This window comes from Aquarana catesbeiana, linkage group LG11, assembly GCF_042186555.1.
Source record: "Aquarana catesbeiana isolate 2022-GZ linkage group LG11, ASM4218655v1, whole genome shotgun sequence".
Taxonomy (NCBI): domain Eukaryota; kingdom Metazoa; phylum Chordata; class Amphibia; order Anura; family Ranidae; genus Aquarana; species Aquarana catesbeiana.
The window spans coordinates 109,683,853-109,709,262 of NC_133334.1; the positions used below are offsets into that span (position 1 = coordinate 109,683,853).

General features: G+C 45.0%; 1 protein-coding gene across 1 annotated transcript in view; it reads right to left on the reverse strand.

Moving 5' to 3' along the window:
* The window catches only part of ATG2A (autophagy related 2A), a 214,730-nt gene extending 191,998 nt beyond the window's left edge, over window positions 1-22,732 (reverse strand). The window contains exons 1-6 of the mRNA XM_073604869.1: window positions 21,394-22,732; window positions 20,845-21,225; window positions 6,484-6,646; window positions 4,519-4,671; window positions 4,261-4,363; window positions 3,873-4,041 (exon numbers count right to left, since the gene is read on the reverse strand). Coding sequence (XP_073460970.1) covers window positions 3,873-4,041; window positions 4,261-4,363; window positions 4,519-4,671; window positions 6,484-6,646; window positions 20,845-21,015 — 759 coding nt within the window. The 5' untranslated portion in view covers window positions 21,016-21,225; window positions 21,394-22,732. The remainder of the gene's footprint in view (window positions 1-3,872; window positions 4,042-4,260; window positions 4,364-4,518; window positions 4,672-6,483; window positions 6,647-20,844; window positions 21,226-21,393) is intronic.
* Between the last annotated feature and the right edge of the window lie 2,678 nt (window positions 22,733-25,410).

Below are 25,410 nucleotides of genomic sequence, written 5' to 3' on the forward strand. Positions count from 1 at the left end.
GCTACACATGTACTGAAATTTGGCCAGTTCTTGCTGAATCAGCTGAATTTCAGTACGTGTATATCCAGCTTAAATCAAGAGTTTTGGTTAGAGTTGAATTTCAGAAATGCAGGGACCTCAAGGGAGGTGAATCCAAAGGTTTTCTGCCCAAGTCACCAAGTACAATACCATATCTAGATTTTTGGAATAGGGTGAACAATGTAAGTGATTCAATTATTATATTATAATCACTGTATCCTGTCCAGCATTGACACTTTAACATGCAATATTTGATATTGTAGTTTTGTGAATCAGGCCCCTGGAGTTGATCATTAACTTCATGCCCCAAAAAGTAAGGGTATTTATACTCGCAGTAAAAACCTCTTTTGTTGGTCCATTGAGGGACACAGTAAGTCTTTTATGGTGGGTTATACGGTCACCTAGAGGAGGATTGGACACTGACCAAAAAAAAAGTATGATAGCCCAGGTTAACAGAATATCCACTCCCACTACCAGTATGCTTCAGGTTTTTTTTAGCTAAGCAGTACTGACACCATAATCAAACAAAGATGGGTGGGGCATGTGCCCCCGAATGGACTCCAACAAAAGGATTTTTACGGCGCGTTAAAAAAAAAATCTTATGTTTCCTGTCTGGGACAAAGGAAATCTTTAATCTTTAGGATGTCCAAAAGCAGTCCAACTGAGAGGTGGGCACACAGCAAAATAGAAAAATGACTAACAGACCCAAACTACCAACAGAAACCCGGAGACTGAGTGCAGCTCAGCTTCAGGTGAGGCAGAAATATCTACCTTGTAAAACTCATAGAATGTGTGAACAGAAGACAAAGTGGCCTGATGCCCAAAAGTCCAACAAGTGCTCACAGACCTATTAGAATGAGCTTTAACAAGAAAGGATGGAACCTGATCCCGGAGACCACAAGCTTAAATGACAGTCTGAGTCACCAAGAGATGGTGGAAAGAAGCAGTGACTGGGAGATAAAACTGCTGATTAAGACGAAAGGCAGAGACTACCTTAAACAAGGAAGCCCTGGGCCTCAACATCGCCTTGTCCTTATGCAACACCAAAGAGGGTTCTTTGCAAGATAAAAACATTCAGGGGCAACCACAATTGGAAGCGCTGATCGGGACAGTCTTGAAAAGGACAAAACAATCAAAAAGCTCAATGAGATAAAATCATGTGCCGATTTAATAATGACATATACTTAGATGAACAGTTATCTAAAAATATCCTTGCATAGATGGAGCGACCGCAAAGCGTGGTCCTCACTGTGACAGTACCTTGAGCAACAGTCAGTGGTGGACTGGCTTGGTGACACAATGCTGCGATGGCAAAACCTTCGTGCATTCCTGGATGTCACTAGGAGTAGGAAAGCCAGCGTGTGCAGAGCCAGATGGACAATATGAGGTCTCAATCAAATCCCCAATGATATGTGGCTGGATGGCGGAACAGCCACGTAACAAGGAAGGGACCGAGAGGCCGCCGGAGGAACCATCGACCGGAGCTGGTGAATGGAAACACCCGAGCGTGACGTCTTACGATCAGGGAGTCCAAATCAAGTCCAAAACGAGGCTTGAAGCACAAAGGGTGGAGAGCAAGCTGAGGAGAATGGGGAGAGATGATAGCTGTCATCTTCACAACGCATATCGGGCGTGGCCCTTCTTCAGGTCTGTGAAATAGACAGCCAATGGGGTTTAAATAGGGGTGGACCACGGGAAGGATCATAAATTCAAAGGAACCACGATTGGTTTCTCCACCGCAGCATACCTCCATTGTTGAAGCAACGTGATGTTAATAATTTAATCTACATACACTGCAACTACTCAAACAAAGACAAGGGGAACAATGAAAGTAAAAGTAATAGACAAGAAAAACGGTTAGAATATGAATTAATAATAACAATAATAATATAATAATTGTCACGATTGAGAAAAAAATATGTATTAAAGTAAAATAAAAATAAAAGTAAAAACTAAATAAAAAATAATAAATATAAATTACAAGTAAAAATAATTAATAAACATAATTCCCAAAAAGGAAGTATTAAATAAATTCTGAAAAAGAAAAAAATAAATAAAAGTTATAATGTATATGATAGCCCAAAATACATGATAAATAGAGATTTAGGCTCCGTTTCCACTACTGCGAGTTGTTGTGCGACTTGACACGTGAAGTCGCATGACAAGTCAAAATCCATGTATTTCAATGGTCCCGTTCTAGGTGGTGCGACTCAAGTCGCAGCGACTCAGAAAAGGTTTTTGTACTTATTTATTCCGACTTCGGTGCGACTTGTTCTCCCATGGTTCTCACCAGACAAAATAAGACTACCAGTCCAGATCCTCGCCCCTCTGAGCTTTATAGCTAAAAGAAAAGCAAACTTGTGGGTGGAAGTAGAGAGAGGATGCCACACTCTGTGGCTGGACTGGGAGCCAAATTTGAGGGGTCTTGATGTTAAAATTAAGGGAGCAGAAGATGAAAGGGATGTTTCTTAGGTTCTTAAGTCAGAAAGATAGACAACTTTGCAGTCTGCTCTATAGGCTTCTTTCACTGTGGAAGATGAATGCGCTTATCACCAGCAACATCCTTGATGAAAGCATCTAAGGCCACAATGAAAAAACATTGTCCCTCGAAGGGTATGCTGATCCAACACTTTTTACAAGCAAGTTCTGCTGAGACAGAGTCAAAGAGGACTCTCAAAACGGGAAAGACTTACAAAGGACAACATGATTACAGGCTGCAAACATTAGCAGCATCGCCCCGTTAGTAGAAAATGAACTTTGGGGACCTGGTACAGCAGGACAACCCCCCACTCTAACCTCCATTCGCCACCCAACCCTAAGAAGCATGGGCTGAAGTACTTAATAAACCCCAACAGCCAGTAGCAGATGAGGATCAGTGGCAAGTGGGATGGGATAAATGGAGGTAACCAAAGTAGCTGCAGCCAAGCAGCATGAATAGAAAAAAAATTAAGTTCCATATGAACTTTTGCAAGAGGAACAGAAGCAGGGAGATGCATTCTCTATGCTGTATAGTGGAAAAGAGTGCAGAGCACATATGCACAACACTGAATCAAGTGGAGAATGCCAGTGATCAGTATTACAGCATTAATCCCTTCCACGGCAGAACTGGTGAGGGAGCTCCAGATTCTCAGACCAGACTGGCCTACTCACTAAGCAAGCCTTCAGAGACAGGGCAAGCCAGGGGAAACGCCAGTTCAGTTGTTCTGAACTTGGAAAACACTTGGTAGCTATTTTTTACAAGAACAGAGTCCAGGAACCCTGCCTGAAGGTCACTTCGAGGCAAGCCCCACAATGCTCAGTCCAGTGAGGTCAGATGCAGTATGCCCAAAAGCCAGGCTGAGGACAACTACACAGAACAGCTGCTGATCAAAATGGAAACCTCCAGCAGTAATGGAGTCTTAAATGAAGAAATAAAATTGAAGAAAAAAAAAAACAAAATTGCCAGAAACACACAGTAGTTTTTACAACAGCAGAATTTAGGAAAAGACATCCAGCCAAATAGCAGTAGCTATTAGTAGCAAAAAACTGAGGCATTCTGGTAGTAGGAGGGGTTATCCTGGGCTAGCCTACAGAATTTTTGATTGCCAACACAGGCAGCAGTAAAACCTGAACGTTAATGACTTCCTGTGTCTGTCACCAAACAAGACAGGCAATACCATAGGAATACTATTTACAGGAATAATTACAGTATTATAATGGGATTGTTTAATGGCCATTTTGAAATAACACAATGCTTGGTAGGGTTTATAAAAATGTAAAACTTGGTTCTAAAGTGTTAGTTTCCTGTATTCTTGACCTGATGACACGCTACTTGTTTTCTGTGGTTAGTATACCCAATGTCACCCTACAGATACCTCAGGGACAGGTGCGGGTGAAGGTGAGCGTTCTCTGTTTTTGAACTCCTCATAGTGAAGGGAGACACCACTGAGCTGCAGAATCTTCTGGATGAATGCTGGAGGCTGATGAATATCCACAGGAAAAGAAGGACCTGAATCTCTAACTGCCTCATCACAATAATCTAGTCTGAGAGAAACAAGGTACAAGTTATATTCTGAAAATAGAACTGAACACCTATAGCAACTTCACTTCACTGAAAGAATACATTAAAGTAACAAAAGTACAAATAAATACTACAAAGACAAACACTAAATGGTAAACTATAGCAGCAGAAATACTAAGCCAGGTAGGAAAGCAAATACAGCCAGTAGGATTAACATAAAAGACACTACTGAAAAAACTGACCTTTTGATGTGTATTTCAAGAGCTGTCCCTGTGTCAGATTCTACTGGCATATTCTCAATCCTGATAATAGTATCTAAAAAGGTCACCTTAATCCTCCGCAGCACTGAAAAAGATGGAAGACATAAGGCGACACAGCGGTGAGAACAAAATGATGTATGAACCTTTCTCCTCTCGTTACAAAAACAGCCAACAAAAAGATAACAGTATATTTACAGACCTATGGCACAATGTTAACAGAACAAGAAATGAAGGTTTTACCTGTCTCTATAGTTTGGGCAAACATCTCCAGACCTTCAATAGGCTGTGGTGGTTCAGAAGGCTCCTCTGCTTGTTCTTTTAGACACTCCTGGGCCAGCTGCATGCTGGTGGTCATACATGAGGACCAGCTGTGGGACTCTGCTCCACCAGAAGCTAGATACATTGAAGTTAATAAAATGTGACTTACACTTCACAACACAAAATAGAAAAAATATATTATATTAGAGATATAGATAATATTTATATCTATCTTTATTTATCGGTGAATACATGTGAATATGGTCTTATGTCTCTATGTCTTCTCTGGGGCTGTGTCCTCATGCTGCAATTACATTAAAGTCTGCCAATAGACAGCTCAAATCTTGGGGGCAGCATCAGCAGCAGTGGGAACATGTTACCTGTTCCACCCTAAAAACTGGTGGGCTTGTCTTTTAACTTTGCACTAATGCCGCGTGCACACGACGGAGTTCAGCTGAAGCGGACTTGCCTACACATGATCACACCAAAGTCCGATCGTTTAGAATGCGATGACGTACGACGGGACTAGAAAAAGGAAGTTCAACAGCCAGAAGCCAATAGCTGCCCTTGCGTCATTTTTGGTCCGTCGGAATAGCATACAGAAGAACGGAATTGATTCCGTCGGAAATATTTAAAACATGTTCTATGTCTAGGTCCGTCAGAATTTTCGAAAGAAAAAAAGTCAGATGAAGCCCACACACGATCGGAATGTCCAATGGAATGATTCCGGTCGTGTGTACGCGGCATTAGAAGGTCTGAGGGTATAAAAACTCATGGAGTACTCATAAGTAGCATCCGAATGACCTACTAATCAAAGCCTATCAATACTTCTGGTAGCATGCATTTTACAAAAATGCACTCTAATCCTTGCTATAGCTCCAGGGAGGAAGTATGAAAAAGATTAAAGGTCAATATCCCACATGCTAACAAATTGTACATTGTACGGCCCCTTCCTTTGTTATCTGCATCTTCAAATATAAAAATAAAAGGCCAATGCCACCCAAAACTAAATGGCAGTAGTAAACAATCACCTACCATTGTTGAAATGAACTAACAGCAGTTTGCGACTATTTTTTTTTTTTTTAACAACGTTTTTATTGGTTTCAATAACAACTACTGTGGCAAACTTAATTGGGTAGGGTGACAGAACTACTGGACTATAACAGCACATTAAAACCATACTTGACACACAAATCAGTTTCTCCCCCCAAATCCTCCCTCCCCCCTGCAGTCTTCTAGGACATTGAAAAGTCTCAGAAGACTGCATCCACCATTCACGATGCGCAGTGGCCACCCGGCTATGAAGCGGCAAGTTGTCACAGCCGGGTACCCATAGTGAAGATGCCAACGCCAGGGACCGAAGACAGCGGGTGAAACCGACTAGGGTGAGCACACCGCTGGATCGTAGGACAAGTGAGCGTCTGTTTTTCAAAAGTCAGCAGCTATATTTTTTGTAGCTGCTGGCTTATTTTTTCCACAGGTGACTGGAACTCTGCTTTAAAAAGGTAAAAAAAAATGTTTAGGTAGTAATATTAACCGCCCCCTTATACTTACCTGAGCCCTCAATCCAACGCTGTGCCCATTTGTAGCAGCTTTCCCTAGTCTCACAGGCTTGCTTAGACATTGGCTCCCGCTGCTGTCAGTCAAATCTTGTGACGAGGGAGCAGTGGGTGAAGCCGGGCCACACAGTCTGTGTCTATAGACACAGGCAATGCAGCTCAGGATCAAGCCTGCTGGTGTGCCACCACAGAAATTTTCTTCCTATGGTGGCCAACCAAGAAGAGGAGCCAGGAGTGCCGGGGGGGAACTTCAGAAGAGGCCTTCTATTGCACAGAACAGGTAAGTATAACAAGTTTGTTATTTAAAAGAATAAAAAATACATTTTACAATCACTTTAACCTTGAACATTTACTAGAAGACACCCAAATGTCAGCTCTCAAATCTTACCAGCTCTGTACTTTGGACGGCATGTAACCTGCAGTTTGGATACTTCCAAGGTACAGTTTTCAGTGACAAGTGCCGACCATGGGATCGTAACAGAGATACTGCCAATGAATCCATCAATAATCTCAAGTGGGGCCCCTGCTGAGTCCAGGAGGTCGTTCACTGACTGAGGTCATAGAAAAAAAAAAAAAAAAAAAAAAAAAAAAAAAAGAGAGAGCAGAGTGAATAATGAGAACTGGAGAAGAACAGCCATGATTAATACTGCATGACACTCAGCAGAAGAGGAAGAGGAATCATTATGTCAGAGGGATGTAAGGCTAAACAACAAGGGCCTGAAACACACAAGTGAATGAGAAAAAGGTCACATAGAGACAAAGGAGAACAACAAAACATTAGATTAGGACCTACCTATGATTAGAGTGCACATATTATTAGTAATACAAAAACAATCTCATCGAATGATATCTGACATGCTCCTAGCTTTCCATCTACTCACTGGAAAAGTATGTGTGTAATCCAACTACCTCTTAGCTACAACAATGGAATGTAGGAATTGATGACTATCCATGTTATGTTCATATACATCAAAACAACTCAAAGCGCTAATATAATCTATACCAAAAAAATTTATACATTACAGCTTACCAATCATTAGATGTGGTGGCTTTATTCGTTTTCTTTTTTAGTTTTTTATCCCTTTGCACAACAGCATTGTTAGTCTGGGGGAGGGGAGTGTTAGTATATCTAAATATTTTAGTAAATTGAAGACAAAACTCCAGCTAAGACCCCTTTCACACTACCGCGATTTCAAAGTCACACGAATTTACAGCGATTTTAGGGAATGCCTGTGTAAACTTGAGGTCTATGGACCTCAACTCGCATCAAAGTAGGACCAAAGTAGTACAGGGACTACTTAAAGGGGTTGTAAACCTTTGTGTTTTTTTTCACCTTAATTCATCCTTTCATGACTAAAGGGGTTGTAAAGGTAAACATTTTTTCACCTTAATGCATTCTATGCATTAAGGTGAAAAAACTTTTGACAGTACCGCCGCCCCCAGGCCCCCCGTTTTACTTACCTGACGCCTCGAATCTTCGCTGCTCGTCCTCGTCATCTTCATTGCAGCTCAGCCTGGTCGCTGATTGGCTGCAGTGGATGGATTGAAAGCAGCGCAGCCATTGGCTCGCGCTGCTGTCAATCACATCTGATGACGCGGCGCGCCGGGGGGCGGGGCCGAGTGATACAGCGAGCGGCTATAGCCGCCGGCTGTATCACGGGAGCGCGCCCGCAAGCACTCACCACCGTGCGAGGGAGCTCGCATTAAGGTGGTAAATGCTTGCGGGGAGGAGCTGAGCAGCCGCTGAGGGACCCCAGAAGACCAGGTTCGGGGCCACTCTGTGCAGAACGAGCTGCACAGTGAAGGTAAGTATAACATGTTTGTTATTTAAAAAAAAAAAAAAAAAATTAACTTTACAACCCCTTAAGCCTATATCTGAAATTTGGTGTTTACAAGTTAAAAATCTGTATTTTTTGCTAGAAAATTACTTGCAACCCTCGAACATTATATATACATATTATATAATATGCAAAGCAGCGGCACTTTCGGGTCAGTTTGCAGGCGCTATTATTAGCGCAATAGCGCCTGCAAACCGCCTCAGTGTGAAAGGGCCCTTACTGTCTTATGGTGGCCATATACCCTTTAATCAACTATTTCTTTTCCAACAGATCTCTTCCAGTAGGAAGACTCGACCTATAGCCGACAACTCATTTGATAGATATACCGCACATGGGGGAAGTGAATTTCAAATTACGATCATAAGTTATCAATCACATCTCAGTTTTCATTGTGCAATTTTAAAAGAAAGAGAGGGTGAAGCACCACCTAAGTTCAGTATTAAAGCAATGCGGTTTATTCTCAATTCTTAAAAGAACTCACAAGATATCAGATATAAACTGGCTTATTGTGAAGTGTGGTATCCTTCCACTTATATCAATGATGGGGCACTATTCCTCCTCCTACTGACCACGGGCACTATGTAACTGACCACTAACCCTGAGGCAATGTTTACTCTCATTAATGCGGGGACTAGGACATTTTCTACCACCACTGGCCACAATACGGCCCCCTTAAAGTTTGAAGGACAGTAAACTTTGTATGAAAAGTTTGGAAACCCCTGATGTAGACTTTCCTTTGCCCAATACTCATCAGTGGCAGTAAACTGTAAGACCCCTTTCACACTGGGGCAGCGGGTCTGTTAGCAGTAAAGCGCCGTTAGTTGTAACGGCGCTTTACCGATGTTTAAGCAGCGCTTTTCGGCCACTAGCGGGGCACTTTTAACCCCTCAAGAAGGGGTTAGCAAGGTGTTAAAAGCGCCTGTGTTCTATGCCATTTATTCATGTCCATCAGCTCAGGTCAAGATTAATAGCTATCTCTCGTCAACGTTTAACATACTGAATGGGACAAGAACAGGGGTTTCCTCTGTCGCCACTAATTTTTATTCTCACCCTCGAACCTTTTTTGAGGTCTATCAGAAATAACCCGGACATTGAGGGCATACACCTGGATGCCACCTTGTCCCCAAAAGTTGCGGCATTCGCGGATGATCTCCTCTTCTTCTTGACTAAACCCTTAGTGTCAATCCCGAACTTGCTCAAGGAACTAAAAACATACGAGGAATTATCACAATACCGCATTAATTACCAGAAATCAGAAGCACTCGATGTTAATCTGCCATCCTCCTTAACCACACTACTTCAGTCAGACTTCCCTTTCAAATGAGCCACTTCAGGTATCAAATATCTGGGTACCTGGTTACCTAGCAAGACAGAGGATATTTTTCATCTCAATTTCCCCCCTCTCCTGACAGAAATAAAAAAAGATTTGAAAGAATGGCAGCATGTTCTCTTTACCTGGTTCGGGCGTTGTAGCATAGTGAAAATGAACATCATGCCCAGAATCTTATATCATCTACAGGCACTTCCAACACCAATCCCTATCACTTTCTTGAAAACAGTAAACAGAACGATTACTCAATTTGTCTGGGCGGGTAAGCCTCCACGGTTGGCACAAACAATACTCCGCCTTCCAAAATTAAATGGCGGTATTGCCCTTCCTGACGCCATTCTCTATCACACAGCCTGCCACTTAACTTGAGTATTAGACTGGAGCAGACACGCCACCCTGAAACAATGGGTACAAATAGAGAACGCCTTAGCGGGGTTCCAATTGAACCAATTGATCTGGTGTCAGCAACCTCTGCCAAAACAGGTACTATCTCACCCCACAATAGGGGTGACAATCCGGACAGCGCGAAAAGTTTTTAGAGATCGGTCCCTCGCACTGCTTCCTTCTCCACTCACTCCTGTAGTGGGCAACCCGGCCTTCACTCCGGGAATTAAAGATCCCAGATTCCAAGATCTGAAATTGAAAGAGAGATCACAGGCCAGGCATTATCTCATCAATGGACAATGTAAAAATAGACAGCAGATCATGGATGACCCTGCACTGAGGGGACTTTCCTTTTGGCAGAAGATCCAACTGTCCCATTACCTTAGCTCATTAACCTCACCAGAGGCCTATGGTAGGCAACTAATTCCCTTTGAATTGCTATGCATGGATCAGTCTCCACTGAGACACGCAATTTCACTAACATACCAGCTCCAGGTGTCCCCGCAGGCGGATACCAGACCTCCCTACATTGACAGGTGGGAACGGGATCTGGGGCTTAAATTCACAGTCAAACAGATTGAGCGGATCTTCCTTTTCTCTCACAAGACTTCCATATGTGCGAGACACCAGGAGACGGGATACAAGTTGCTGTCTCGGTGGTATTACACGCCAGTTAGGATCCTCAAGATGTTTTCCCAGAGCACAGATCTGTGCCGGAGATGTGGGGAAGAAGTTGGAACACTCCTTCATGTTTTCTGGTCATGCCGGTCGATACGATCCTTTTGGACCGAGGTCCATCGCATCGTCCAAAAGTTCACGGACCGAGCTTTTCCGGAGTCCCCTGAATTCTTCCTTCTGCATCATCGTGAGATCCCAATCAAAAGCTACAGGAAATCTATATTGCCTATCTTGCTCACGGCAGCAAAAAGCTGCATCCCACTGTAATGGAAGCAGAGTCAGCCTCTGACGGTGGCGACATGGTTGAAAAGAGTAGCGGACATACGCGCAATGGAGGACTTGGTGGCCACGGAAAAAGGCTGAAATGAGAAATTCTCCAAAAAAATTGTACTTTTGGCACGAGTTCATATACTCCGAGGAATACAGACGACTGGTGAACCAATCCCCTTGAGGGGAATAACTGAGAATACTCCCCGGGGGAATGGGAATGACCGGACAGGGGAATATTCACCCCTCCTAACCCCAACCCCACCCCCCTTTCCCCTTTTTTTTTTCTCTTCTCTCTCCTCCTTCCCTTCCTCTCCCTTTCCTTTTTCCAGATCTTTCTGTTTCTGATCCGGGTTTTTTTATACTGGATAATAGTGTCTGGGGGCAGGCGAGAGCCCCTAGCCATTTCTTAAAAACACGGCTATTGCCGAGAAAATTAAGGGGACCATGCGGGACACGGAGGCCCTCTACTCAGTAGACATACATCATGCCTTTATTCTAGAAGGAAACTTCGAGCACAGAGCTCTTATGTTCGTGTATTTACAGATATAGTGATGTATATTCAGATTTGTCATTGTATTATACGATGTTGGGTTTTCTGTGCCCGTGTGTTCTATCTTGTTAAATAACGAATTTACAAAAAAAAAGCGCCTGTGTTGCTGCGGTTCCGAAGCGCTTTTGAAGAGCTGCCCATTTATTTCAATGGGCAGGGGAGTTGTAGGAGCGGTGTATACACCGCTCCTACACCGCCGCAAAGATGCTGCTTGCAGGACTTTTTTTTCCCGTCCCGCAAGCGCACTGCCTCAGTGTGAAAGCACTCGGGCTTTCACACTGGTGAGGCATGAGAGGCAGTTTTCAGGCGCACTCTGGCTTTCACACTGGTGAGGCATGAGAGGCAGTTTTCAGGCGCTTTACAGGCGCACTCGGGCTTTCACACTGGTGAGGCATGAGAGGCAGTTTTCAGGCTTTTCACAGGTGCGATTTTTAGCTCTAAAATGCCTGAAAACTGCCTCAGTGTGAAAGGAGTCTTAAACCTGTTTGTCCAGTGTCCCAATCTGCTCTACAGCACTGCAATATTTACTCAGATTCATATAAATGCATGAGCAGATCAACAAGGAATGCACATTAGACCCCTTTCACACTGAGCCACTTTTCAGGCGCTTTATTGCTAAAAAAAGCACCTGAAAAGCTCACGAAAACCTATTTCCATTAAAATGAATAAATGCTTTCACACTGGGGCAGTGCGGAAAAAAAATGCCCCTCTCTATTGAAATGAATGGAAAGCTCTTCAAAAGCGCCTGAAAAGCTCTTCAAAAGTGCTCGGTGTTTTAGGCCCCTTTCATAATAGGGCGGTGCGAACGCCGGCAGTAAAATGGCGCTATTTTTAGCGCCGTTTTAGCGGTGCTATTCGGCCACTATCGGGGCAGTATATCGGGGTATAGCTGCGCTGCCCCATTGATTTCAATGGGCAGGAGCGGTGTATACACCGCTCCAAAGATGCTGCTTGCAGGAGTTTTTTTTAACGTCCTGCAAGCGCACCGCCAGTGTGAAAGCCTGAGTGCTTTCACACTGGAGACACGAGAGGCTCTTTACAGGCGCTATTTTTAGCGCTGTACCGCCTGCAAAGCGCCCCAGTGTGAAAGGGGTCTTACTGGCAGTTTAGAAGCACCTCAGTGTGAAAGGGGCCTATTTGAGTAGCAAAGCAACTTGATAGGAGCATCACTCAATCAGAAGTTGTGAGCGCTATATAAAAAAGGGCGATTAATTCTCTTGTTTTTGTTTTCAAGGCAGAGGACCAAAACCAAAAATGTTAGATTGTCCTGGGCCGAGCACCAAGTCTCAGGAAGGGAGGGGACCATCAGACTGATATTGTGTACAGCAACAGCTGACAACATGCTTGGTTTTCTATGGAATTATAATGTTCCTAGTGAGCTCAGGACAACAGTCCACAAACTCTACGTTATCAGAAGATGTGATGTCAGTGTTTGCTAACAAATACTTTTTTGTAGGTGAAATTGGCAGGTAAGCCCTAGAATGGTTTGATAAACAGATTATTGCCACTGGCAGCCTTTGTATGGTGTACACAAAGAACTTCGGAATAGTTCATTTCTAGGGGGAAATCTGACAGTTTAGCACATTCTGTCCTCTGAATAGTAGATTCGGAGTAACAGCTGAGGATTTCCTGGACCTCACTCAAGCCTTTCAGGAGTAAATGAAATATTTTACTCAGAAGTCACCAGGACACTGGGCAAGTTACTATGCTGACGTAATAAACACAATCTAGAAGAGGTATGCAAACCTGAGTAATCTAGCAAGAGAAATGAATACCCAGATTCTAAAAAGTTCATGGGGACGGCCCTGTTTACAACTGTATGTAAAATTAGTACATTGTGTAGACATGCCAGACCGAGATTCATGGAATAAATGACATGTTTGCATACAGACTGAACCGGTGATTTAAAGGAAATCTGTCATAGGAGAAAAACCAGAGGCTACAGTTGCTGACTTCTGAAAATTCTAACTGCCTGGCCATCACGCGGACCTGGTTTTAATGCATTGGGTTTATTTTACTAAAGAAAGAGAGCCTGTTTACCAAACAAGATGAATGTTAGTAAATCAGGTGAAGCTGTGTTCACTTTCGATAGCCAATCATATGCTAGCAAAAGTCCAGATTTTTTCATTTTCTTTGCACATAAGGTGTTCAGTATTTATACTGGAATTACACCTATACTTTTTCCATTGAAATCAATGAAAACGCATTAAAACAATTTACACATGTTGCAATGTGCTTATTATTTATGTCAACGGGTGTCACGGTGCACATCATAGTTGTCATGAGAGTGGTTATGAGACTGAGGGGAGTGCTGCTATCTAATCACAGCCAGTGTTTATTACTTGTAATTGCTGTGATTGGTTCACAGTGAGCACAAGTCACAAAGTTACGATTGGCTCTTTTTACTTTGACTGTGATCTGCACTGTCTAATGGCAGCATGATCTCAGTTATTGTGAGCATGTATATGCATTGCAAGCAAGGATATCTGCTAATATTTTCTCAGAATGCAGAGGAATTACAAATGTGAAACTGTCTCCCATGCGTTTATATGCACTTTTTTTTTTAAATGGCAATCTGTTGAGACATTGAGGTTGATTTACTAAAGACAAATATTCTGTGCACTGTAAGTGTCCTGCAAGTGCAGTTGCGCTAGATCTGAGGGGAAGCTCTGCTGATTTTGATCATCCAATCATGTGCAGCCAAAAATGCATTTTTTTCAATTTTCCTTGCAGGTCCCCCTCAGATCTAGAGCAACTGCACTTGCAGTGCACAGACTATATGCTTTTAGTAAATCAACCCCATTGTCTAAAGCAGGGGTCCCCAACCCCCGGGCCACAAACCGGTACTGGTCTGTGGCCTGTTGTTCAGGCCACCATCCCACAGCAGGTGGTGTGTCTTGTCAGGGACCGCTGGCCATTTAGCAGCCTGTGACTACTCTCTCATGTCTCCCGAACAGCCACCGATGTCAGCCCATTAGCAGAGCAGGGGGCGGGAGCGGCTGCAGATTGAGACAGACAGCGAGAGCTGACAAACTTATCATACTAACAAGTGAGTGATTACCTGCTTGTTATGGCCATGGCTGCAAGGACGACTGTGATGGGGGGAGGCCATGACTGCAGGGACGACTGTGATGGGGGGAGGCCATGACTGCAGGGACGACTGTGATGGGGGGAGGCCATGACTGCAGGGACGACTGTGATGGGGGGAGGCCATGACTGCAGGGACGATTGTGATGGGGGGGGGGGGCCATGACTGCAGGGACGATTGTGATGGGGGGGGGGGGGCCATGACTGCAGGGACGACTGTGATTGGGGGGGGGCCATGACTGCAACGACGACTCTGATTGGGGGGGGGGGCCATGACTGCAACGACGACTGTGATTGGGGGGGGAGGCCATGACTGCAACGACGACTGTGATTGGGGGGGGGAGGCCATGACTGCAACGACGACTGTGATTGGGGGGGGGGGGGGCCATGACTGCAACGACGACTGTGATTGGGGGGGGAGGCCATGACTGCAACGACGACTGTGATTGGGGGGGGGAGGCCATGACTGCAACGACGACTGTGATTGGGGGGGGGGGCCATGACTGCAACGACGACTGTGATTGGGGGGCGAGGCCATGACTGCAACGACGACTGTGATTGGGGGGGGGAGGCCATGACTGCAGCGACGACTGTGATTGGGGGGGGAGGCCATGACTGCAACGACGACTGTGATTGGGGGGGAGGCCATGACTGCAACGACGACTGTGATTGGGGGGGGGGGAGGCCATGACTGCAACGACGACTGTGATTGGGGGGGGGGGGCCATGACTGCAACGACGACTGTGATTGGGGGGGGAGGCCATGACTGCAATGACGACTGTGATTGGGGGGCTATGGACTGCAAGAAGGACTGTGATGGGGGTCCATGACTGCAAAGGGCACTATGATGTGGGTGGGCATGACCGCAAGGGGCACGGTGATAGAAAGGGGGCTTTACTGTAAAAGGGGCACTGTAATCACTACAGTGCAGTTCCCTTTATACCACAGTGCTCCTTTACAGTGTGGGGGGGGGGGTTAAGACTCCATGAACTGCCTTCCCCATCCACCAGCCCCCCAGTCCCTGGAAAAATAGGCTACATCAAAAGTGGTCCCTGGTGCCAAAAAGGTTGGGGACTGCTGGTCTAAAGCTTAAGTAAGGCTAGCCATACATTATACAATTTACTTGTACAATTTTACTTTAGATTTACCAAAACCATACAATATGAGGTCAAACCTAAACACATTCTATTTAAATGCAAATAAATGTAAATCTAAAGGGAACTGAATGAGAAAATTGTATAATATATAGCCAGCCTAGTCTGAGTGGCTGTATGTTTACATTGCATGGGGGACAAAGTTACGACCACATGGAAGTCTCTTGGGGAGGCATAACTTGAGTAGAATGTGTTTTTAATTAGACTTTGTTAAAATAAAAGTTTACAATTTTATATAAATTCAAAAAATATTGTAAATCCTTGGAGAGCAGAGAAAGTCCTTTTTTCCCTCACCTTATGCATGGAATTTTGGATGTGGTGCTCCAATATTAACCTCTTAGCACCCGCACCTCCTGGCTGTTTAAGAGGTTTATGATGCCCGGAGGCTTAAGACCACGTGACCACCGTGATCGGCGGTCACATGGTCCAAAAACTCCCGATTGCAAGGAGCTTTTGGTTAGGTGATGGTAACTGTGCTGGGAGCACACAGCACGCGCACTCTTGGCACAGGTGTATTGGCATCAATTCACACAAATACGCCCCCCCCCAGCGCTAAGGGCCAGGCGCTGAGAGGCATATTTGCGTACGGCCGGCGCCAAGGGGTTAAATACATTGGCATTTTCTCAGAAAAACAGATACTCCAACTGGCCACGGGTTTATTAAATTACATTGATTTATTCACCTGCAGTGTATGTTTAGTGAATGTCACATTCAATGCTTTAAAATATGCCAATTTATTTATATTTTTTCACACAAGATTCACACATTTTTCAACTAAAACTAATTAGGAAAATATGTGACTCTTGGGTACAAATATTTCTAAATAGGCACTTAGAAGCGGTTCAGGCAATGATTTAATCTCTGGCTACATATGCAGATATTTGGTCCTTCTACCTGTAGCTTTATCAGCCAACCAGGAAAATCAAAGCCAGTAAAATAACCAACAAGTGTAAAGTAAGCCTGTCCTGAGAAAACCCTGAAGGCTGCCACTGCTCTGAGACTGCAAGCTGACTGGCTGTCATTGAAAAAGAATAGGCTCCACACCACGATTGTGATCCAAAATCCTTTATTAGGACATCCAAAAGTGACACCACAAGAACAGAGTGCCCGGTAGACGTGTTTCACACGGTTATAAGTGCTTAATCATAATTAAGCACTTATATCAGTCTGAAACGTGTCTACCGGGCACTCTGTTCTTGTGGTGTCACTATAGGATGTTCTAATAAAGGATTTTGGATCACAATCATGGTGTGCAGCCTAATCTTGTTCTTGTTCATTGATTGCGGAGGCGAGCCGATGCGGGGACCCACGAGTTTCATTAGGCTTCCTCATCTCACCTGGAGCAGCAAGCCTTCTCTGTCCTTTGACTGGCTGTCATGCTTCAATAATATTGACCTGGACCTAGAGACTTTTCTATGGACTTCCTGCTTGGTCATGGAGAGAAAACTCAGACAGGAAACCAGAGGATAAGCAACCCAGGCAGGCAACTAACATGCTCAGGAGGAGGTTGTGACAGGTTTCATTTAAGGAAACTAGTAAGATTTTTGTACCCACGTTTCTCTAATTCACAAGGTCCAAAAGGTCTTGACATCTGCTCCAATACCGGAAATGACAGAGGCCATCTCTTTATTACTACTAAGTGCCTGGCTGCCTGGGGTATTCCCAACAGCTGAAGGACAGGCCATAGTAAGACTGACTAAAGAGAACCGGATCATGAGGACAGCTGTCAAGGAAAAACCTGGACCTTTTTCAAGTGGTAAATAAAGTCTGCAGCTTGGTGTGATTTTCTCCAACTATCACCTGAAATGCCTTCATAATACACAAATCAGAAACGCCTGTCTCTGTCCGGGACAATGATAGCGACAATGAATACTGGGAATGAAGCAGATGGCGCAAATCTATTTTTTGCCCAATGACTACATTGTTAGTGCAACTGAAGATTAACACGGATTTACACTTTTGCAGTCAAATAGGGATAAAACCAGTTTTATATCTGTTACATGTTCCCATTTACACAGCATAACTTAAAAAAAGACATACAAATTGTTGTTTTTACACGTTTAAAAATCCTGCCTAGCCAGTCTATGTAAAGTTAAACGCAAAACTATTTTTTGGATAGAGAGGAGAGGAGAGGGATTAGACCAGCTGTCAGTTTTTATTGCTGCCTGTGCCCTCTCTAATTGTCTGTTTACCATTATCATCAAAAGTGAAAGTAAAAGAAATCCACAAATGTTGGGTTGTCCACAAAACAATAATGAAGAGGAAATTTTCCAATAGTTCCAGTGACAAGCAGGGATTCCCTCAATTTGGAGAAATTTGCTCTCACTTCCTGTTTGGAGCTCCCCAATGGGACGCAGATAGCAAAAAAAAAAAAAAAACAAAAAAAAAAACCTGATGATAGGTGTTATAACCTTCCTTCACGCTACCCAAAATAAAAAGAATGCTTTTAGTTCTACTTTAACTACTTGTTGATCAGCCACCGCCAATATACGGCAGCAGGTGCAAATCGCTGTACCGGTACATCGGTTTGTGTAATAGATACAAACGCGTGCCTGCGGCACGGTGCTGATGCGCGTGGCTGGCGGCCGGGATGTCAGAGAGCCAGAATGGGGAACTGTCAATGTAAACAAATAGATCCCTGTTCTGTCAGGGGAGTAGAGAGATAGTCTGTTCCTAGTGATCAGGAACAGCGATCTCTCTCTTCTCCCAGTCAGTCCACTCTCCCCATAGTTAGAAAACACATCCCAGGGAAAGCTTAACCCCTTGATTGCCCCGTAGTGTTAACCCCTTCCCTGCCAGTGACATTTCTACAGTAATCAGTGAATTTTTATAGCACTGATCACTGTATAAATGTCAATGGTCCCAAAAAAAGTGTCAAAAGTGTCCGATCTGTCCGCCGCAATGTCGAAGTCCCGCTAAAAATCGCTGATTGACACCATTTCTAGTAAAAATCTAAAATAATAATAAAAATGCCATAAATTTTTCCCCTATTTTGTAGATGCTATAACTTTTGTGCAAACCAATCAATATATGCTTATTGCGTTTTTTTTTAACCAAAAATAAGAATACATATCCGCCTAAACTGATAAAGAAATTTGTTTTTTTACTTTTTTTGAGGGGATATTTAGTATAGCAAAATGTAAAAAAAAAAATTGTTTTTTTTTTTTCAAATTTGATGCTTTTTTTTTTGTTTATAGCGAAAAAAAATAAAAAACCCCAGAGGTGATCAAATACCATCAAAAGAAATCTCTATTTGTGGGAAAAAATGACAAATTTTGTATGGGTACAACGTCGCACGACCTCACAACTGTCAGTTAAAGCGAGGCAGTGCCGTATTGCAAAAAATGGCCTGGTCATTAAGAGGGTAAATCCTTCCGGGGCTGAAGTGGTTAAAGCTGAAATTTAGTAAAAATATATTGTTCCCCTATAGCTGCAGTCACATCACCTACCTATACAGAAGTATGCTCCATGCCATGTTGGCTGCTGCTTCATATTAGACATATTATCTGGAGGGTGCTGATCCTCTGCCTAGCACTGAACTTCCATCACGACTGGGTTAGTCGTTTTGGGTCTTTCGGCTGAACTGCATTCAAGACACTCTGACAAGAACATGCTCCACCCCATTTACACTGAATGTAACACAGTCCCTGAAATCCTGTCATTAATCCAACTCAATGGATGAGAGTGGAGGACTGGGCAGATCTCCAGTTAGGGCCCTTTCACAGGAAAAGTCCAAACAGGTCCTCCTGTCAGTTTTTTAGGCAGACCTTATCAGACAGTCTATTCACCCCTATGGACCAGTGGGTGTAAATGGATTTGTGTCCGTTTACAACTGCCTACCTCCAATTCAATCACTAAGGCTCATTTACACCTGAGCGTTTTGTAGCTTGAAGCTACAAAACGCTAGAGGGGAAAAAATAAATGATTCTCTATGGAGATGGTTCACATCTCCACTCCAAAAATGCCTGAGGCCAGAAGCTCCAAAACGCCTGAAGCTCAAACAAGTTCCAGAACTTTTCTCTTAGGCAGATTTGGGCGTTTTCTGCTTTTTACATTGGTGACCTTTTGACCTGTACAAAATCTTGGCAAAACCGTGCGACTTTCTGCCTGAAACCGCTACGCTCAGGTGTGAATGGTGCCTAAGGCTGGGTTCACACTAGTGCGAATTGGACGTGGGCTTCCCCGCATCCAATTCGCATAGCAGGAGATTGTGACTGGTTCTCTATGGAGTCGGTTCACACATCTCCGGAGCTGCTCCGATGCAAATTGCACAGGAGTCCTGTGCGTCTTTTGGTCCGAATTCAGCCAAAAATTTGGTCTGAGATCGGACCTGAAATGGTGAATGGGGACGCACCAGACCCCTGCTGTGAGCCGCTCCATGCTGCTGTGTGAACCCAGCCTTAAAAAAACAGAAGGGGATTGGATTGGAGGACAGTGGGTGTAAACGGACAGCGTAGTCTGTTTACACCTCCTGGCCACCCAATGAGTGGAGTGGCTTTGTCTGTATCACCTATCATCCACCCACTTTGCTCTGATCAGTAGGGGATCAGAGGACAGATCCCCTGCTGATCAAAAACAGAGTTCCCTTCCCGTGTGAAAGGGGCCTTAAGCCCAAAGACCTGTAACTATTACCCCCATCATGCCAGGAGTGCAGCGCCAGGATAAGGACCAGGTACCCTGCACAGAAGATTTTCACACAAAAGGGCATAAAAATTGGGAAATGCCTCATTACAGGTAAGCGATGTGACTGTAGCTTTAGGGAAAATAATAACTTTTGACTAGACTTCAGCTTTATAGGAGGGGGCTGGTATGTTAGATTTACACTGTGCTGGCAGATCTCATTATCACTTGTAAAACAGGATTTGAACATGGTCCACTTCGACAAAGGCTTAAAGATAGGTGATAGATTATATTTTAATACACCTTCCTTCAATTGGTTCAATTGCAGTGGCAGCACATCAATATTTACCTAGATGGGCCTTGCTCACCAAGCATGACGGAGTATAATTCCTGCCACGTTCATGAAGCAAAGGATCACGGCCCAGCATGTGCCCAGCACCCCGGCCCACTGTCTCTGCAGCAAAATGGGGAGCAGTCGAGTTGCTGTAAAAATGCGGCTTAACCACAGGAATAGTACCTCTTCCTAATTGTAAATGTGCCGTAACTAGGGACAGCAAGCCAAAAACATGGAGTAGGGATAATCCTAATCTCAATCTACCTTAGTGAGCCTGTCTGGAAGTGGTCACTTGACTGGGCAAATCATCTGCAGCTGGACATAGTGCGTGTATACATGCAGCTGTGAGGCTTCTGACTGGCCCAGTACAGTGACAGCTTCCTGGTGGGCTCACTCAGGGAACCCGAAGATGCCCAGGCTCATCCCTAATCACTGCAGAATATCTAGATTGTACATTTGGCACCTTTTTTTGTTTGAACAAACATAGCACTAGAGGAACATTACCCAGATATCGAGATGTATATCCGTGAGACGTCCACTTCCATTGTAAAGGTCCAAACTCAGCTGCTCCAGGCTCAGCCGCTCCTCCAGGTAGTGACCCAGGTAATGCTGCAGAAGATACCTGCAGGCCCGCGTCTTGATGGAGCTGGACCATGGAAATAGCCAGCGAGACATGCTGGGAAGAGAGACGGGGCAGGGGATGGGAGAGAATGGGGAAGGGACAAGGAATCCACTCTCACCTCATAACCTACAGTGCTGTGGGCTATCCGTCACCCACCCTGTCTGACAACAAATCCCCAACCTGCCAGTATGGTTGTCACTGGAGAAGAATGTTAGAGCAGGTACAGTACCTCTGCTGATGCTCTGATCTATAGTCTAGTATACCTCTGACAGTACTCTGATCTATATATACCTCTGACGGTACTCTGATCTATATATACCTCTGAGGGTACTCTGATCTATATATACCTCTGAGGGTACTCTGATCTATATATACCTCTGAGGGTACTCTGATCTATATATACCTCTGAGGGTACTCTGATCTATATATACCTCTGAGGGTACTCCGATCTATATATACCTCTGAGGGTACTCCGATCTATATATACCTCTGAGGGTACTCCGATCTATATATACCTCTGAGGGTACTCCGATCTATATATATCTCTGAGGGTACTCCGATCTATATATACCTCTGAGGGTACTCCGATCTATATATACCTCTGCCGGTGCTCCGATCTATATATACCTCTGCCGGTGCTCCGATCTATATACACCTCTGCCGGTGCTCTGATCTATAGTACACCTCTGCCGGTGCTCTGATCTATAGTACACCTCTGCCGGTGCTCTGATCTATAGTACACCTCTGCCGGTGCTCTGATCTATAGTACACCTCTGCCGGTGCTCTGATCTATAGTACACCTCTGCCGGTGCTCTGATCTATAGTACACCTCTGCCGGTGCTCTGATCTATAGTACACCTCTGCCGGTGCTCTGATCTATAGTACACCTCTGCCGGTGCTCTGATCTATAGTACACCTCTGCCGGTGCTCTGATCTATAGTACACCTCTGCCGGTGCTCTGATCTATAGTACACCTCTGCCGGTGCTCTGATCTATAGTACACCTCTGCCGGTGCTCTGATCTATAGTACACCTCTGCCGGTGCTCTGATCTATAGTACACCTCTGCCGGTGCTCTGATCTATAGTACACCTCTGCCGGTGCTCTGATCTATAGTACACCTCTGCCGGTGCTCTGATCTATAGTACACCTCTGCCAGTGCTCTGATCTATAGTCTAGCTGTTGTGGTGCTCAGATGTAGGTGGTAATACCTCTGCCAATGCTCTTATCTATATATACCTCTGATCTATAGTATGCCGATGCTCTGATCTATATATACACCTGTGATCTATATATACAAGTCTGATGTATAGTATGCCGGTGCTCTAATCTATAGTGTAGGTGTTGTGGTGCTCAGATGTAGATGATAATACCCCAGCTGATGCTCGGTTATGGTCTATTCCTCTAGGCAGAGCAGGAAGTGTTGTCCCTCCCCTGCAGGCAGTCAGTTGGATGTAGAAGACATCACCATAGGCTGCCTCTAGCACAGGCCCCCGGTACAAATAGCCGTCACCCTGCCCCCCCTTGGTGTCGCCTTTTGTCTTATGATTGAGGTGCTATCAGGCAGTCGCAGGTCAGCAGCCCTGTGTGCCCCCTACGGTGTCTATCTGTTCTCTAGGGGGGAAGCTCTGTGTACAGCGAGTCTCCTCACGGTTCGGGCTTTCCTCGGCTGTAGGGGGTCACCGTATTTCAGCACCAGCACTCTACGACGCCCGGTTCCAGGTCACTATCTGTTTTGCTTCTCTACCTAGCACCGCCCCTTCGTACTGCGCATTGACGGCAGAGCACCCGCAACCAATCACATGAGGCAAACAAGTTCATCATGGGGGGAGGAGCGGGAACTAGTGGGTGCGGCCATCTTGGTACACCCGGGGTGTCACTATTAGCAAGTGTCGGTGTTTCATAAGATTTGGCGACCGTCAGAATGTGTAGCGGAAGTGACGTTCCGTCGCCGCCATCTTGCTACACCCCACAATCCTCCATAGTAAGGATATACTGAGAAGGGGGTGTCACGTCACATTCGGCTACCCATCACATTTTGCTACCCACTGGAGTGCGCATGCGCGACGCCGCCATATGCGTTCCAACACTGTTGTAAGACCACTTTGCCACAGGGCCCCTCGCGGGCTCGCTTCGCTCGCCACGCTTCGGGCACGGGCTCGCTTCACTCGCCACGCTTCGGGCATGGCCTCGCTTTGCTCAGCATAATTATAATCTAGCTCTATTCAGGGGCGGATCCAGAGTCTAGTCTCGGAAGGGGCACTGCCAGAAAATATAATTTTTTGGGGTACATCTATCGGGGAAATGGCTGGTGTTGGCGCTTCAATCATCAAGGCACTATGGTTGTTATGGTGTCAGGATGGTTGAAGCGCATTATTACTATTACATTGTTATAAAAAATTAAATAGTTTAACTCACCATAATGCAGAATCAGTGGGAGCCCCGAGTGTGTCACTTGCCACGTCACCTGTCACCAGATGCAGATTGTCACTTGCCACGTCGCCTGCCGCATGTTGCGGATTGTCACTTGCCACGTCGCTTGTCACCAGATGCAGATTGTCACTTGCCACGTCGCCTGCCACATGTTGCGGATTGTCACTTGCCAGGTCGCCTGTCACCAGATGAAGATTGTCACTTGCCACGTCGCATGCCACATGTTGCGGATTGTCACTTGCCAGGTCGCCTGTCACCAGATGAAGATTGTCACTTGCCACCTGCTAAGGTGGTCTCTTGTGTCCCAGAGACAGGCAGCAGAGAGATGATGTAATCTCTCTGCTGCCACAGCTGCCTGCATGGTGAGGGGGGAACTGCAGGGATGCAGGGCGGGCGCCAGGTGGTGAGAGATGATGTCATCTCTCTGCTCCCCCGCCCGCCGGCTCCCTGATTGGCCAGCAGCCCGCTCACACATCGAGCGGCGCCGGCACATCTCACCACCTGAGCCACCGGGCCAGCCCGCTGTCTCTCTCCTGCGGAGCCGCCCGTCGGCTCTCTCACCTATGGAGCCGCCCGGCGGCTCTTTTACTTACGGAGCCGCTCGCCGGCTCTCTCGCCGGCTCTCTGACTCACCCGCATTTCTCGGAGGGGGCAATTGCCCCGTTGCCCCCCCCCCCAGATCCGCCCCTGGCTCTATGTCCACTTGGATGGTGGAGCTTGAACCTGGACTTAGGGGTGTGGCCACAAAATTCAAAAGTGTTGGAACGCATATGGCAGCGTCGCGCATGCGCAGTCCAGCAGGCAGCCAAATGTGATGGGTCACCATATGTGACGCTACACCGGAAAGCGGACATCTTGTTAAACCCACCGGAGATTTGCATTTTACACTTATTTTTAACAGTAAAGTGAGTTTATATAGTGAAATACAGTACTTAGAACTCCGTCTGACTGGTTAGATGATGAATTTTAGAAGCAGCGCAAGCCTGCTCATGTCATAGTCTAATCTGACAGAAGTTCACCGCTTTTAAAATTCAACATCAAACAAGTCAGACAGAGTTCTAAGTACTGTATTGCACTATATAAACTCACTTTACTGTTAAAAATAAGTGTAAAATGCAAAACTCTGGTGGGTGTAACAAGATGTCCGCTTTCCCCTTCTCAGTGTATCCTTACTATGGAGGAGTGCGGGGTGTAGCAAGATGGCAGCAACGGAACGTCACTTCCGTTACACATTCTGACGGTACTGACAGAGATATGCGGGCCTGCTGATATACATCACAAAGTGCTAGCTGTTTGACTGTCTCTGATCTAGGTGAAGCATGCAGATGAATAGGGTCAAAGCTCTGAACATGTAAACGTGCTGTCAGTGGCTTAAAGTAGAACTAAAGCAAAACTTTTTTTTTCATTTTGGATAGAGTAATGAAGAATTTTAACCCCTCAATTTTTTTTTTTTTTGCTTACTGTGTCCCATTGAGGAGATTCACTGCACTTCCCGTCGCTGTCCCCAAAACAGGAAGTGAAAGAAAATTAAGGGAATTCCTTGTGGACCCTTATGACACTAGAACTAGTGTCCCCATTGGAAGATTTCCCCTCTATTACTTTTCTGGGGACAACCCAAAATTTGAGATTTTCTTTTACTTTCACTTTTGATGATAACTATAAACAAGACAAATAGAGTCAGGGAATCTCCCTAATGGGACACAGACAGAAATAGAAACCTGACAGGTGTTCTAAACCATCTCCTCTCTGTCCAAAACTAAAGTTATACTAAAAGTACAGAATCCACTGGGTTATCAAGGCAGCCATGGAATTAGCATTTTTAAGACAGCAATGCCAGCATCTCTATTTACCTAAAGAGGAACTTCAGCCTCCCATGCCAAAAAATCCTGCTGTTTTAATAGTAATTTCTGTATATATTATGGAGACTAAATATACTTACAAGGACAAACTGAAAAAGTTGAGTGATGAGGGCTGATATAGAGCACCGGCATCCAAGATCACATTAAAGCAGAACTTT